We start from the raw sequence: 13,752 nt of genomic DNA, 5'->3' as shown, positions 1-13,752 counted from the left end.
AAGGTTATAGAGAGAATCACACAAATCGCCATCAAGGTTGAAGATTTCTTCATTGCCTTACTGTGTTGGCTGGGTTTCTTCTGTTGGGGAGGTGTTCCCATCATCCGTGGCCTTGCCCCAAGCCTCTTCAAAGGCCGATTCCGCCAAAGGCTCAGGCCCAGGCCCAGTGAAGGCAGGTTCATCGGGCACGACACTGCGTGGTTGTGGCTCAATGATCTCCTCCTTAAAATCAGCTTCAACTTCCTTCTCAACTATCACCTGGGAAAAAGATGATGAAGCAGTTTCATTATCGACCAGATCCGTCTCCCTGGTCGGTACGGCGTTGTTCTTAGCACCAAGAAGCTCGAGGTCAAAGTTCGAGCTATAGACCACGGCAGAGAAGGCCTCGAGCTCACGCACGTTCTGGTCCATGGCTACCAGATACTCATTTGGTGGGTGGGCACCATTTCCAATCACGTGTGCCTGGCGAGTCATGACAGCTAGGAGGTTGGCAAGCTTTGTCTTACGCTCGGAGTTGGCAGCCAGGGGCATAACGGTGGCAATTGAATCGAAGGATTCCAGAGCAGTCTCCGGTGCGGAGGTGGGGGCCTTGAAGGCATCGGCGGCACATCTTTGATCGATAAGGGTTGAGAATCCCTCGTTGTTAAGAAGTGTAAGGACAAGGGAGAAAGAGGGAGAGTCGATCAAATCTGCTGTCTCATCTAGGAGGTGTCGCAGCTTCGACGCTGTCTGGGAAGAGGACGGGTCAGCTACGCCTTCCACGCCCGACTCGCGTAAGACATGTTCCTCTTCCTCTGCCGGGGGAAGCAAGCACGAAAGCCATTTTTGAGATCTTCGCTCGTCCTCGGTGCTGCCTTCCACCTTCTTTCGGATTTGCAAGGTCAACTCAGAGAGCTTGGCCAAACTGATATCCTCACGTGGGTTTAAAGGTCCGAATACTTCCTCGACGGCAGTTTGCACCCTTCCCATCACGTCCTTCCAGCCGCGGTGAAGCAGCCACCAACTGAAGGCGAGGTAACGTCGGTTGGTCTCGAAGTCATCGCCCAATGTTTGAGTGAGCTCATCATCGTGGTCTTCAAGACTGATTGTCGAGGCATTGGCAGGTGGTGTAGCAAGGGAGATCACGCTAGACAGGTAGTTCCGGCGGCCGAGTAGGTTAAGTTGGATGTGAGTGAACACGGTGAGCAAGGAGAGAGTGTAGACCATAGTAAAAGACCGAGTGACAGCTAGAAAACGTTAGTTTCTAACAGAGGGGGTTCATTAGGGGCGCAATAAAGACTCACAGGTAATCTTCACTTCGTTCCACAGCTGTGTCTTGTTCCGTTTGGGCCGAGGTTGTCCGTCCGAGTTCAGAGCAGAGTCCCCAATCTGACTTGCGTGCACATATCCCTCACTCTGGAAACTGGAGAGGCTTCTCCGATCATCGTCCGGCAGACTCGGGGCTACTGAGCTCAGATCTGACCCAGTTGCTTCGCCTGCATTCAGTCGAGCCAACCTCTCCGCTCGCTTTTGTTGCAGCTCCTTGGTCAACTCCTCAACTGGGAGAGCATCGATAATATTCTCGGCGGCGGTCGGCAACAAGGCAAGGACAGTATATGTGCAATCGGTTTGGTTTTGTTCGAATCGTCGGCGCAGACTATTGCCATGGGTCAGTGATTCCGGTTCGGGGTATTCTGGTCGAGGTTGCACGCGCTACAAGCTCGCGTGCTTGCTAGCGGAAGGATAGGAGTCATCAAAAACAAGGGAAACTCACTTTTCGCGAGCAATCCGATCGCTGCTCATGCGCTCCCGTGCCTCGGAGATCTTGGATAGGACATATTGTCCGGCCAAGTAGCCGGCTCCTATCACCCCAGCCCCGATTGCAAGACCTTTGCGATTGCGCTGGAACCAGCGCCTCGTCGCACCGATCATAATTGTGTTTGGTACTTCTCTGGGAAGAAGTTAAAATGATAGGCAATTTCAAACCATGATAGATCCAGGAGATGGATGGTTCAGTAAGTAGATGGGGAAGAGAGGCTTCGGGCGCTGATCGCCAGTTTCAGGCCTCGGCTAGAGCTCACCGTCATGGAAGATTGAACCGGACCTATAAAGCACCACATAGGATTAAAAGTACCTGCAAATATAATACATGCTCGAGACATTTGACTATGTACATATATCTCCTCATTCCTCTAAATCATCAATTATTATCATCAATTATTATCATCAATTATTATGTCACATTAGAGCTCTCCCCCGGATTTGGCATGGCCATCCCGCAACAACCCGCTAATCCCTGTATGCCTCTTTCTTATTCTTTCTCTTCTCATTACTCATTTGTATACTCCGCATACTCCGTACACTCCGTACTTCTTTTCAACATAAGCGTTCTCTTTCAAACTGGTTTCCCCCCAGTTCGATGATAAGCGATAAGCTTCAGTCGGCTACGTCCGATACAGGCCCGCCCCCCTTGCCATATTAGCCTTGGAGTCATCACTCCACCTCACATCCCTCCAGCTCTATGCAACAACTTGCTTACTGACTGTTCCTCCATTCTGTATTTACGACAATACTTTCCCCCTTCTACCAACAAAAGCCGTCTGAGTCCGCACCCAACCCCAACCGGCTTGGTTGCGAGCTGCGTCATGGCGGGGATGGAGCCCCGCAAAACCCCTCCGGAGTACTTCCTGGAGATCTTCGCCGACACCACCCATGTGCGAGATGTATTGAAGGGTAAGTCGTGAGCTGGAGACACCATAATCATGTTTTTACTAAATAGTGGTTCCTGCCAGGTGTCCTCAACCTCATCTTCTTCCACCGTTACTTCCCTTCTATTCGGCCGGTCACCTTTGACGTGCTCGATTTCACACTCCCCGCTATAAACGACGCTGATCTAGAGACACTGATTGAATCGCGCATATCGGCTCTGGTCCGGCAGCACCTATCCTCCGCAGCCGGCGGGCAGGATGGTCAAATTGTCGGAGGGGGCGGGGGCGTGCGAGGGCGGATCGCGATCGAGTTCTACGAGAAGAAGCGGCGTCGCTCGGGGCACTGGTTTGGCGGATTAACAGCGAAAGGCGAGGAAGAGGTGTGCTGGGAGATTTGGACACTTGATGTGACGATCGCAACACCGCGCACTGAGTCTGGTATGTACAGTCTGCGGGTCCCTTTATCCAGAGCTAATTTGGATACAGAACGAGCCAAGGTGCGCAAGGCAATGGGAAATATGCTGCAAAAGGCAGCCTTGAAAATCTTGAGCGTGGTCAATAGAGATAAAGACCATATCCCACCCATCACCACTAGCGATTCCAACCCATTCCCCTATCGGATTGTCGTTAACCCTCGCGCTGACGGCTGGGGTAATCGCATGGGGCTCTACTGAGCTATGCGGTTTGACTAAGAGCTTGGACGATACTACGATACTCGGAATTGTCAAGTCTGATACGTTCCCACTCCGATCATTGTTCAACCAACCGGACACGATGCTTTTAATTCCTTCAATGGAACATGGCCGCGGGCGATCGACCCCGATACGATTTACGAAGTCTGTTAGATATTATAAAAAGGGCTATTACTATGAGCCTACGAAACCCTCATGTGCTGTTTTCTTGAACTTTCAAACGATGGCCATACGGAGTTCAGTGCTTAGGTGTTTAATTTTTTTGGGATTCTTCAAAGGGCTGGGCTGGTTCTTTTTACAATGTGGCGTAAGTACATATGGAGTAGTTTTTTTTACTCAATTACGAAAATCAATGGGAATGAATATCCTGCATCTATTTATTCCTCACGAGGCAGCATAGACCAGAGAGGTGTGTGATTTCGGTGTACGACGTCTCTTCAACCAGACTACCGCAGAATTTGTCATTAAGCACTCCACAAAACACATTCTATGGGAGCTACACCCTGCATGAAAGCCTGCAAGTTGTAAGCAGAATGGTACCACTGGGCCAATAATATTCCACCTGATCTGCCCAACACCCAATATTTAGCCGCAGATACAACTGCCCCTCCATGCAGTGTGCCAACACCCCAATGCAGGACCAAAGAAGCATCATATTGCTCCAAGCAGAAGCCGACAATGACGACGAAAGTTATTTCCGACTTTTGATCAACGGGTCCGTCAGGTATATCACCATTGCCTAAGGTATCTGGGGCACAGATGATATGTGCTTCGGTCCATCTTTAGCCACGATTCTCCCGAATCTTCCTACAGGCGATTGGAACGATGCGTTAGTAAACAAACAACCAGAAACTGGTAAGCCATACTTTGCACGCGCTACTCGACCTTCGTTTCCAGGAGTTGAGAATACATGGCATAATTCCTTTGTTGATTTCGTGGATCTCGGAGAGAGCAGGGGACTTCGAACGGGCGTTTATGAGGTCAGATGTCCCCAATTTGAGGAATTTGTCGTTGTCAAGTTTGCCCGCTTTGGATAGGAAATTGGATACATGGAGGACCAGACTGCTGGCTATCGGTTGATTGAGGATTATGACATTGGGCCCCGGTTCCTGGGATATCCCCTTGAAGATGGTCGTGTTATTGGTTTCTTGATGGAGCGTATTGCCAATGCACGACATGCTGGGCCTCAGGATCTTGATATTTTCCAGCAGACTCTCGCCCAGTTACATGCTTTGGGGATTAAACATGGTGATGTGAATCGGTTCAACTTCCTGATTCGGGACTCGAGAGCTATCTTGAGTGATTTTGACACGACCCGGAAGCGTGATGATTCTAACTTGCCGTCAGACCAGCTCCTCGAGGTCCATTCATGTGCGTTTAGCTTTAACCCTGGAGTAGGCTGTTGAGTGTGGTCGATTTGTACTTCTGAGTGCCAGAGGGTTCTTGATGAAGAACTGTTGTGAGACGCATATTGAGAAGAACTCTCTTGTTGATCGGATTGCTGAGATGTGTGAGATTATCAGAAGTACTTATGAGGATGGCTGCACGCGATGTTTTGAGGTCATAGGGTCATAGAATGCCCAGGTGATGATGTTGATACAACATATATGGAGTATGAAATAGCATGGGCTGCTGTGCAAGCCTGTAGCTTGGCCCAAATATCCTTACTTGTGCAACATACGCGGGGATGCAATGCACCTCGATGGCGCATAGCGCAGCACCCTAAATAAGATCCATGTAGATCACGTAGATCTCTAACATCTGAAAATAACTGCATCCCCATTGACAATGTACGAACTAAGCAACTAAACCACTCGAGTGTAACAAAATGGCAAGAACCAACACAAAACATTCTCATATTCAGCGAATTTCCAACCACGGACCCGTCGCAACATTTCTCGGGTCCTCTCTATTTCATGTTCCAGCTATTGCACTGCTCCTATTTAATCATAGCAACGAAGCTTTGAGCCAACCACTTCACTTCGTGCTTAGTGCCCCACCGGGCACAGAGAATCGGATCCGCGACCCGCGCCAAAGCAGGTTCCACGGAGCTTTTATTGTCGATGCGATTCTCAGCTAAGAGGTAAGACTACACCCCTTTAGGTGGAGTGGGGCTTGGCCGCAGCCTCGGCCTGGGCGCGGAGGTTGGAGGAGGTACCGTTGGTGGAGAAGAAACGGCCAACCACGGGCTGGAGGAAGGAGTGGAAGACAATTTGGGCACCGCTGTGATAGAGGTCAGCTACTGGTCTCAACTTGGTCATGGGATAGGGACATACCTGGTCTGGGGAAGAGCCATCCACATGATCAGGACGAACTTGAAGATGTAGTAGAAGGCTGGAATCAGTTAGCAAAATAGTACGGATATTGGCATCTTGTGGGCACATACGGAACCAGTAAGCAGCGCTGATGGCGCTCTCAATAACAGTCAGGAAAGCGAACACAACCCAGTACTATCAAGTCAGATGTTAGAATCACTGGTCGTGTGCGAGTGGGAAAGATGTCACGTGGATGGTGTATGATAACCCCGAATCGGCGGTGATCCCACACTTCCACATGATTGCGACAACAGGGTGATAGAATCATATGAACATACCGTGAGCCACTGTGAGAGCAAAGAAAGACATGGTTAGCGATTTGCGCATGGAAAGGAAAAAGTTTACAAAAATGTCTTACCTGAGTGTCATCCTGGGTGCTGGAGGTGAAAAGCGCCTGAAGGGAGTAGTAACCGGGGACGAGGAAACCGGCAAAGTTGACGAGGAACTCGCCAGCGATGTTGAAGAAGACAAGGAAGAAGTAGATTCCGACAAGGCCGAGGATGACATAGACCTTGGGGACATTGGTCTGACGCTCAAGGTTGGCGAGGACAGGGTACTTGGAGAGCTACAAAATGACAGATGTCAGCTCAAAATCACAGCGATAGATAACATCTTGAAGTGGTTATCAAAGGATGCGATTGCAGTCGCTCCTGCTGTGGTCGCTGGCGCTTAGGATCATTGCAGCCACCAGGCGAGGGCTAGACCTGAAGCGCCAGCGAAACACACAACAATAGCTGGAAACGTACCTCCTTGTCAAGCTGAGCAATAGAGTGCTGAGCACGCTCCTGGAAAGAGGCCATTTTTGCTTATAAAGGGTATCGTTTATGGGAAAACAGGTCAAAGAGCTATTAGGATGACAATGGAGCGAGGGATGGTGAGAATGCAACCGGTAAAGCTGGCGGCAAGAAGACAGAGGCTAGCCTGTGTGTATCACGTGATATGCATGACGTATCCGTCCATGCCATGTGAAGCGGTACCAAGTAGATTGTTATTGGTTTGAATAGATGTGTATCTCACTAGTGACTTTGAATCTGAAGATCTAGCCCTAGAGGCCAATGCAGATATGGTCACCTATATCTTTAAGCATACTGTCTGTTGGAGTGCCTACCTAGGTAACTGAGGGGCCAAGGCAAACATGTTGGCCTTAGAATAATGTAGCGAGTTTTAAGCTTCAATAGTACTAGCCCTGAAGGGTTAATGTACTTTGAAACAGATTTCAAATGCAACATTTGATGTTGAATGCAATACTCCGTATTCATGGATGTATCAGAATCAGTCCTCTCCACAAATTTCCCGACGTAGTCAGTACATCCTACCTAGGCATGACGTACGCGGCTTTCCCTGAAATCGAGGGCTGTTTGCTTTATTCGAGATAAATATACATATGTACCTAGCCTGTTTGCGTGTTTGCGTGTTTGCGTCTTTATGTTTCCAATGATTTTTTTTTTTCTTCTATCATGAAACCGGGGAGTGTTCCTTTGTGGGCCTTCCCCCTGCAGCAGTTGGTCCGTTCGGGTCTATGTGATGCATCCTTGTCCTTGTCCCGAGGTCCAATAAACATTGACCAATTATTGAACATGTCTCTAATTCCACTCTCTCTCATACACGAGGTATCAAGCTGAAATAAAAAAAATGACAGATGCTGAGTATCTTCAAACACAAGTGACCTCGGGATTCTGCTTCAACGCTTTGATACCAACCACATGATAATCACGTGACCACATATTTACAAGGGATGGCAATTTGAAACCGGTAAAGAAAAGATTAAAAAGACCCCAAAAAGGAAGCCCAAAAAAACAGAAAAGGATCAAGCTCATTGCCGGGAAGGCATACACTTACAGTTAGTGTCTGACCGCCAGAGACGATCTCGGCATATGATGTGATTGGGTCGAAGAGCCAAAAAGACAGAGGGGGCAATTACTGTAGGCTAACCCCCGTTATCAGACGTTTCTCCCCTCTCGAAAAGAAATTCATGCAGAAACGCCTAAATATCTTTTACTTTATATATGTTGATACTCTTCAGTGGATCCAATCCTTCGAATCCCTCGAATCCCTCGAATCTCCTCCCGTGCACGAAAAGGCGGGCCATGTAACCGCACCCGCGTACCGCCCTTCCAAGCTCTTCCATCTCCGAGCTACGCAGTACAATTGAAGCATTCAACGTGGCTTATGTGCCAATTCATCACAGTCAACTTGTTCTAAGATTTGAGATCGTCATATATACCACGTGGGATCCACACTAAAGCCCGACTTTCGGTCCTCGAAAGCTATTTTGATTTCCATTCCGAATCACTAAATAATATCGATACACACTCTTCTCAATGCGGCCACAGTGAGTTTATGAATACTCCCTGAATACTGCCAGATCCAATTCTAATTGCTTGTTTGCGCCCTGTTTAGACGCGAATACCATATTGTTGTTTTGGGTGCTGGTAGGAGCCTCTACTCCTGAGATATTCCCATAGGTCACACGCTGACCACAGGCATTCCCATGCGTCGCGATAACAGGAGGTGTTGGAAAAAGTTGCTTAACAGGTTCGTTCCCTATGTTCCTCGCCCTGCCCTGAGTCCTCAAGCTGATCAACAATCGCCTTCCAGCCCAATTCGTTCAAAATGTCTGGATCGAAAGCTACGACCCCACGATCGAGGATTCATATCGGAAACAGATTGAGGTAGACGTAAGTGGTCTACCATGCGCTGGAAATTTTCCTCGTTAACCAAGCTTCACAGGGTCGACAATGTATACTGGAGATGTGAGTAACTCGGTGGTTTGGAATATGGCATGATGCTAAATTTTCGAAGTCTTGACACCGCAGGAACAGAACAGTTCAGTAAGTCTCCCCCAAATCAGCACATCTGCGCATGTGAGATCTAAGCTAACAACCCTCAAGCGGCAATGAGGTAAATCTAGCTATCCACCCAGCACCACAATTGATTCCGCGGACCGACCCCGAGAAAACCACACCGTACTAACAACGCCCCCACAGAGAGCTCTACATGAAACAAGGCCAGGGCTTCCTCCTCGTCTTCTCCATCACCAGCATGTCCTCCCTAAACGAACTCTCCGAGCTGCGCGAACAAATCATCCGAATCAAAGACGACGAAAACGTCCCAATCGTGATCGTGGGTAACAAATCCGACCTGGAAGAAGACCGCGCCGTACCACGCGCCCGCGCCTTCGGCCTATCCCAGAAATGGGGTAACGCCCCATACTATGAGACCTCTGCCCGCCGCCGTGCAAACGTCAACGAAGTCTTCGTCGATCTGTGTCGCCAAATCATCCGCAAAGACTCCGAGGGGTCAAGGAACAGCAACGATCCCAACCGCAAGCGCGAGGGCCCCAATCGTCATGACCGCAAGAGAGAGAATCGCCGGCCGAGAAATCGCCGCGGTCCGTGTATCATCCTTTGATTTCAACAATTCGAGGGGTCCCTTTGACTAGGGACCCTTGTCTTGTTTCATTTTCATGCGATACGACCCTCTGCGACATATGCCCCCCCCCCCCCCCCCCCCCCCCCGACGCTGCTATGCATCTTGACATGTCATGTATGACTGATGTTCTTTCTATATGTCTATGCCTCTCCCCCCTTATAGAGCCCTGCTTCGCTGCTACAGATTTGTATCTTTTCTTTTCTTTTGGGCTGTACACAATTGGTGTCATCCTCTTTTTTTATATTTGACATATTCGAGGTTTGGTTGATTTGGACTCTAAAAAGACTACTTAAACGAGATGGAGGAAAAAGTGCTTTCTTTTCTTTTGGTCCTATTGCTATTATCCTTTTGTTGAGAGGCTCGCGCTAGATCCCTTGAATGTTAGGCATGTGGTTGAACCCTTTGCCGCCAACATAGAAAGGTTTGAAAATATAGTACCGGATATCATGGACAATCTGAACCTTTTTCTGCGATGAGCTCCTCAGACCGCGTACATTTCTAAAGACGTACTAGACTAAAGAATGATACTCTGGAGAGGCCTGTAGGCTATACTACATATTTCCATTTCACTATTCCAAAATGTCATATCGAGTCAATAACACATGAACATACATCTTCCATTTTATGTTTTCTCGGATTATCCTGGATGGAAATTTGCATATCTCATCCCAACCATTTAGCACTCTACATCCGGAACACGCCAAACCTGGTTTGCACATCAGGCTCAGCCTTGCCACTGAGCGCAGCTGCCAGACCCAACCCCAGCATTTTCCTCGTCTGAGATGGCGGGATGATACCATCATCCCACAGACGAGCCGACGAAAAGGTCGCCTCGGATTCACGGTCAATGCGTTCTTTCAAAGCCGGATCAGCGGATCGTCCGACAGCCTCCATAACGGCAGAGAGTTGCTCAGAGCCCATAACGCCGATCTTGGAATTGGGCCACATGAAGAGAAGACGAGGCGAGTAGGCACGGCCACTAAAGCAATATTAGTTAGAAAAGAACCAGAGATAGCTTAAGTATAAACTTACCACATCCCGTAATTACCAGCACCAGCACTGGACCCAAACACAACAGTAAACTTGGGGACATCGGCGCACGCAACAGCAGTAACAAGCTTAGCACCGTTCTTCGCAATACCTCCCTTCTCGGCATCAGCGCCGACCATGAATCCCGAGATATTCTGCAAGAAGACAAGTGGGATCCGCCGTTGAGCACATAGCTCAATGAAATGAGCACCCTTGAGCGAGGATTCAGAGAACAAGATTCCATTGTTGGCAACGATACCAACACGATGGCCGTGGATGCGAGCAAAGCCCGTTACCAGGGTCGAGCCATAGTCACGCTTAAACTCGGCGAATTCACTCCCATCGACAATCCGCGCGATAACCTCATGAACAGGGATCTGGCGGCGTAGATTCGTGCCAACGATCCCGTTTAGCTCATTAGGGTCGTACAGCGGTTCTTTCACGACAAGCGAATCTCCATTCTTGTTCTCCAGCTGGAGCGGAGTTATCGTGGTAGGGTAGTTGAGATTCGCGACAGACCGACGAGCAAGGACAATAGCGTGTGCATCGTCGACAGCCAGGTAATCTGTTACACCAGAAATGCTCGAATGCAACTGACCACCACCCAGGTCTTCGGCGGAAACCTCCTCTCCCGTCGCGGCCTTGACGAGAGGCGGACCTGCCAGGAAGATAGTACCCTGGTTCTCAACGATGATAGTCTCGTCACTCATAGCAGGCACATATGCACCACCCGCTGTGCAGGGACCCATGACAACAGAGAGTTGTGGGATACCGAGGGAGCTCATGCGTGCCTGGTTGAAGAAGATCCGACCGAAGTGATCGCGGTCTGGGAATACATCTGCCTGGTGAGGCAGGTTTGCGCCACCAGAATCAACGAGGTAGATACATGGGAGGCGGTTCTCTTGCGCAATGGCCTGTGCGCGGAGGTGCTTCTTCACTGTGATGGGGTAGTAGGTGCCGCCCTTGACGGTGCTGTCGTTGGCAACGATCATGCAGTTGACACCCTCGACCATTCCAATGCCGGTGATGATTCCGCCTGCTGGAACATCCTCGCCTTCGTAAACACCGTGTCCTGCGAGTGCGGATAGCTCTAGGAAGGAGGTGCCTGGATCAACCAGGGCGGAGATCCGGTCTCTTGGGAGCATTTTGCCCCGTGCGATGTGCTTCTCGCGCGCTTTGTCATTTCCTCCACGTGCAATTGTTGTGTGTAGGCTGTTCATCCGGTCTAGGAGTTCTTGCATTTGTTCGCTGTTTTCGCGGTACTCCTGTGAGGAGGTGTCCACTGCTGTGGGGAGGACGGAGAGGGCTGAGGCATGGTAGGGATGTGTATAGCTTGCTACTGTTCTATAAGCTGGCCGTGTAATATTTGTTGACTGGCGGAATGTGTTTAGACATTTGCGTGGTCCGAGTCGTGAGCCCCAGCTCCGAAGGACGAGCGGGGACGGGGCACGCATTGCGGGGAAGGTGGAGTGTAGCTGGTTTCTGAGAATAGGATGGCAGAGCTCAGCTCGAGTCAAAATGGAGAGGGATTTATAGGTATATTATGAGATTCCCGAAGTATTTAAACTTATAACCAGCGAACGGCAGAAGAGAAGCGAGGCACAAAGCTGGGGTTTCCCCAAATGCGGAGGTGCGGCGATTGCCGCTTATACCCGAGGGCCATCATCATTCCCGTGAGAAGACTAAAAAGACCAAAAGACCAAAGGATGTTGTACAATTGATGAGATAAAAAGAGTATAGAGTAGACAAATCAATTACCTTGTAGATAAATCATAATATCGGTCAGAAATCCCAAAACGTGAAGACTTGCATGTTCCAAGGTGGGAAACTCGTGCATACATAGAGTGTAACCAGTCCTTGATTGCGCGCCGAGGACTACCGCACCCCCCCTGCACACATATTTAAATGGTCCACTTCCCCAAGGACAATTCTCCCAGCTTTCGCATTCTACATTGATTCTCCCATATAACCATGGCCTCCCTAGCCCTCCCTTCCCTCCTTCGCACATCAACGCGCGCGGTGCGGTTAAACCGCATCCCCGCACTCACCCCATGTTTCCGCTCCATCTCAACAAAGCACCCCACGGGCTTTGCACCTCCATCCGAGGATGATCTTCTAGAGCTGCGCGAACGTGTGCAAGATTTCACAAGTACGTTACCCACGGTCTTGCCCAAGTTGCATTTCTAACTGTACTGTAGGGCGAGAGATCCCAGCCGATGTTGCTGCACGGACAGATGAACAGAATGAGTTCCCAGCGGAAATGTGGCAGAAGATGGGTGATGCTGGGTATGGGTTCCCTCAAGTGGCCGACTCTCTTCTCAAAGAAGGGAGTGTGTTATACAGCGCATACTAACAGATATGAAGGTTCCTCGGTGTCACAGCCAACGAGGAGTACGGTGGCTTGGGTATGGGCTACCAGGCACACTGCGTGGTGATGGAAGAGATTAGCCGAGCATCCGGTAGGTCTTCTAGTATATATGCTATTTGAGAATCGATCTGACCTCGGTTCTGGATAAAAAGGAAGCATCGGTCTGTCTTACGCCGCCCACTCCCAGCTCTGCGTGAATCAGCTCTCCCTCAATGGCTCCACAGAACAAAAAGAGCGCATTCTTCCCGGTCTCCTATCAGGCGAGAAGGTCGGCGCTCTTGCAATGTCGGAGCATTCAGCTGGCTCCGATGTAGTCAGCATGAAGACTACGGCAAAGGAGGTTGATGGAGGCTGGCTCTTGAACGGAACCAAGATGTGGATTACCAACGTAAGTCATTTTGGTGGTATAGATGGAATTGGAAGTGCCGACCTCATTGCTCACACTTTCTTGCAGGGCCCGGATGCCGATTACATTGTCGTCTACGCCAAAACAGAGCCTGAACTAGGATCCAAAGGTATCACAGCGTTCATAGTTGAGAAGAGCTTCAAGGGCTTCTCGTGCGCACGTAAGCTAGACAAGTTGGGTATGCGTGGATCTAACACAGGCGAGCTCATCTTTGAGGATGTTTTCGTTCCCCAGGAGAACCTCCTAGGTGAGCTGAACCGCGGTGTCCGCGTCTTGATGGAGGGTCTGGACTTGGAGCGACTCGTCCTGAGTGCAGGACCACTAGGGTGAGCCATCCCATACCGCAGAACACCTCTCACATTCTAACACTCCACAGAATCATGCAAGCCGCACTTGACCTTGTCCTTCCTTACACACACGTGCGCAAGCAATTCGGTACCCCGATCGCCCACAACCAGCTGATCCAGGGCAAGCTTGCGGACATGTATACTAAGCTGGCTGCCTCGCGTGCATACACATACGCCACGGCACGGCAGGTAGACAACGCCGCCGTGGAACCTGGCGAGCTGACTGTCCGCACTCAGGACTGCGCTGGTGCAATCCTCTACGCCGCTGAACGCGCGACTGAATGCACGCTTGATGCCATCCAGCTCATGGGAGGCAGCGGATACATCAACGAGATCCCTGCTGGGCGTCTTCTCAGGGACGCGAAGCTGTATGAGATTGGTGCCGGTACAAGCGAGATCCGTAGGATGGTCATCGGACGCGCATTCAACAAGGAGTATGCTTAAGCAAGAAAATTATGCACAAAATTACTTCTTTT

General features: G+C 49.9%; 7 protein-coding genes across 7 annotated transcripts; 4 read left to right on the top strand and 3 right to left on the bottom strand.

The window, feature by feature from the left end:
* Positions 1-57: 57 nt before the first annotated feature.
* Positions 58-1,984, bottom strand: N7455_010849 (peroxisomal biogenesis factor 3; the record flags this gene model as incomplete). The annotated part of the gene is made up of 3 exons (XM_040953027.2): positions 1,754-1,984; positions 1,284-1,636; positions 58-1,226 (listed from the first exon to the last, which is right to left on the bottom strand). Exons 1-3 carry the CDS (start codon positions 1,909-1,911, stop codon positions 58-60), a joined length of 1,680 nt encoding a protein of 559 aa, XP_040816494.2. The 5' UTR covers positions 1,912-1,984.
* Positions 1,985-2,624: 640 nt separating this feature from the next.
* On the top strand, positions 2,625-3,361 carry N7455_010848 (autophagy-related protein 101; the record flags this gene model as incomplete). The annotated part of the gene is made up of 3 exons (XM_040952996.2): positions 2,625-2,712; positions 2,772-3,125; positions 3,174-3,361. The coding sequence occupies 3 exons, from the start codon at positions 2,625-2,627 to the stop codon at positions 3,359-3,361; spliced, it is 630 nt and encodes a 209-aa protein (XP_040816426.1).
* A 1,067-nt stretch (positions 3,362-4,428) lies between these two features.
* On the top strand, positions 4,429-4,785 carry N7455_010847 (uncharacterized protein; the record flags this gene model as incomplete). Its single annotated transcript, XM_040953165.2, has 1 exon — positions 4,429-4,785. One exon carries the CDS (start codon positions 4,429-4,431, stop codon positions 4,783-4,785), a length of 357 nt encoding a protein of 118 aa, XP_040816659.2.
* Positions 4,786-5,478: 693 nt separating this feature from the next.
* Positions 5,479-6,494, bottom strand: yop1 (putative membrane biogenesis protein (Yop1); the record flags this gene model as incomplete). The annotated part of the gene is made up of 6 exons (XM_040953156.2): positions 5,479-5,602; positions 5,656-5,713; positions 5,766-5,829; positions 5,973-5,981; positions 6,053-6,259; positions 6,441-6,494. The coding sequence occupies 6 exons, from the start codon at positions 6,492-6,494 to the stop codon at positions 5,479-5,481; spliced, it is 516 nt and encodes a 171-aa protein (XP_040816479.1).
* A 1,521-nt stretch (positions 6,495-8,015) lies between these two features.
* N7455_010845 (uncharacterized protein) lies at positions 8,016-9,105 on the top strand (the record flags this gene model as incomplete). The annotated part of the gene is made up of 8 exons (XM_040952979.1): positions 8,016-8,026; positions 8,095-8,126; positions 8,203-8,229; positions 8,293-8,372; positions 8,425-8,447; positions 8,497-8,525; positions 8,586-8,595; positions 8,682-9,105. The coding sequence occupies 8 exons, from the start codon at positions 8,016-8,018 to the stop codon at positions 9,103-9,105; spliced, it is 636 nt and encodes a 211-aa protein (XP_040816492.1).
* A 705-nt stretch (positions 9,106-9,810) lies between these two features.
* Positions 9,811-11,609, bottom strand: N7455_010844 (putative 3-methylcrotonyl-CoA carboxylase, beta subunit (MccB); the record flags this gene model as incomplete). The annotated part of the gene is made up of 2 exons (XM_040953054.2): positions 9,811-10,105; positions 10,159-11,609. 2 exons carry the CDS (start codon positions 11,607-11,609, stop codon positions 9,811-9,813), a joined length of 1,746 nt encoding a protein of 581 aa, XP_040816482.2.
* Positions 11,610-12,126: 517 nt separating this feature from the next.
* Positions 12,127-13,720, top strand: N7455_010843 (isovaleryl-CoA dehydrogenase; the record flags this gene model as incomplete). The annotated part of the gene is made up of 6 exons (XM_040952929.2): positions 12,127-12,304; positions 12,354-12,441; positions 12,520-12,614; positions 12,676-12,911; positions 12,978-13,255; positions 13,306-13,720. 6 exons carry the CDS (start codon positions 12,127-12,129, stop codon positions 13,718-13,720), a joined length of 1,290 nt encoding a protein of 429 aa, XP_040816439.1.
* Positions 13,721-13,752: the final 32 nt, after the last annotated feature.

Source organism: Penicillium solitum (genome assembly GCF_028829755.1).
Source record: "Penicillium solitum strain IBT 25940 chromosome Unknown utg000008l_segment0_segment0, whole genome shotgun sequence".
Taxonomy (NCBI): domain Eukaryota; kingdom Fungi; phylum Ascomycota; class Eurotiomycetes; order Eurotiales; family Aspergillaceae; genus Penicillium; species Penicillium solitum.
Note: the sequence above shows the minus strand (reverse complement) of the source record. Positions and strands in the feature narration are given on the sequence as shown.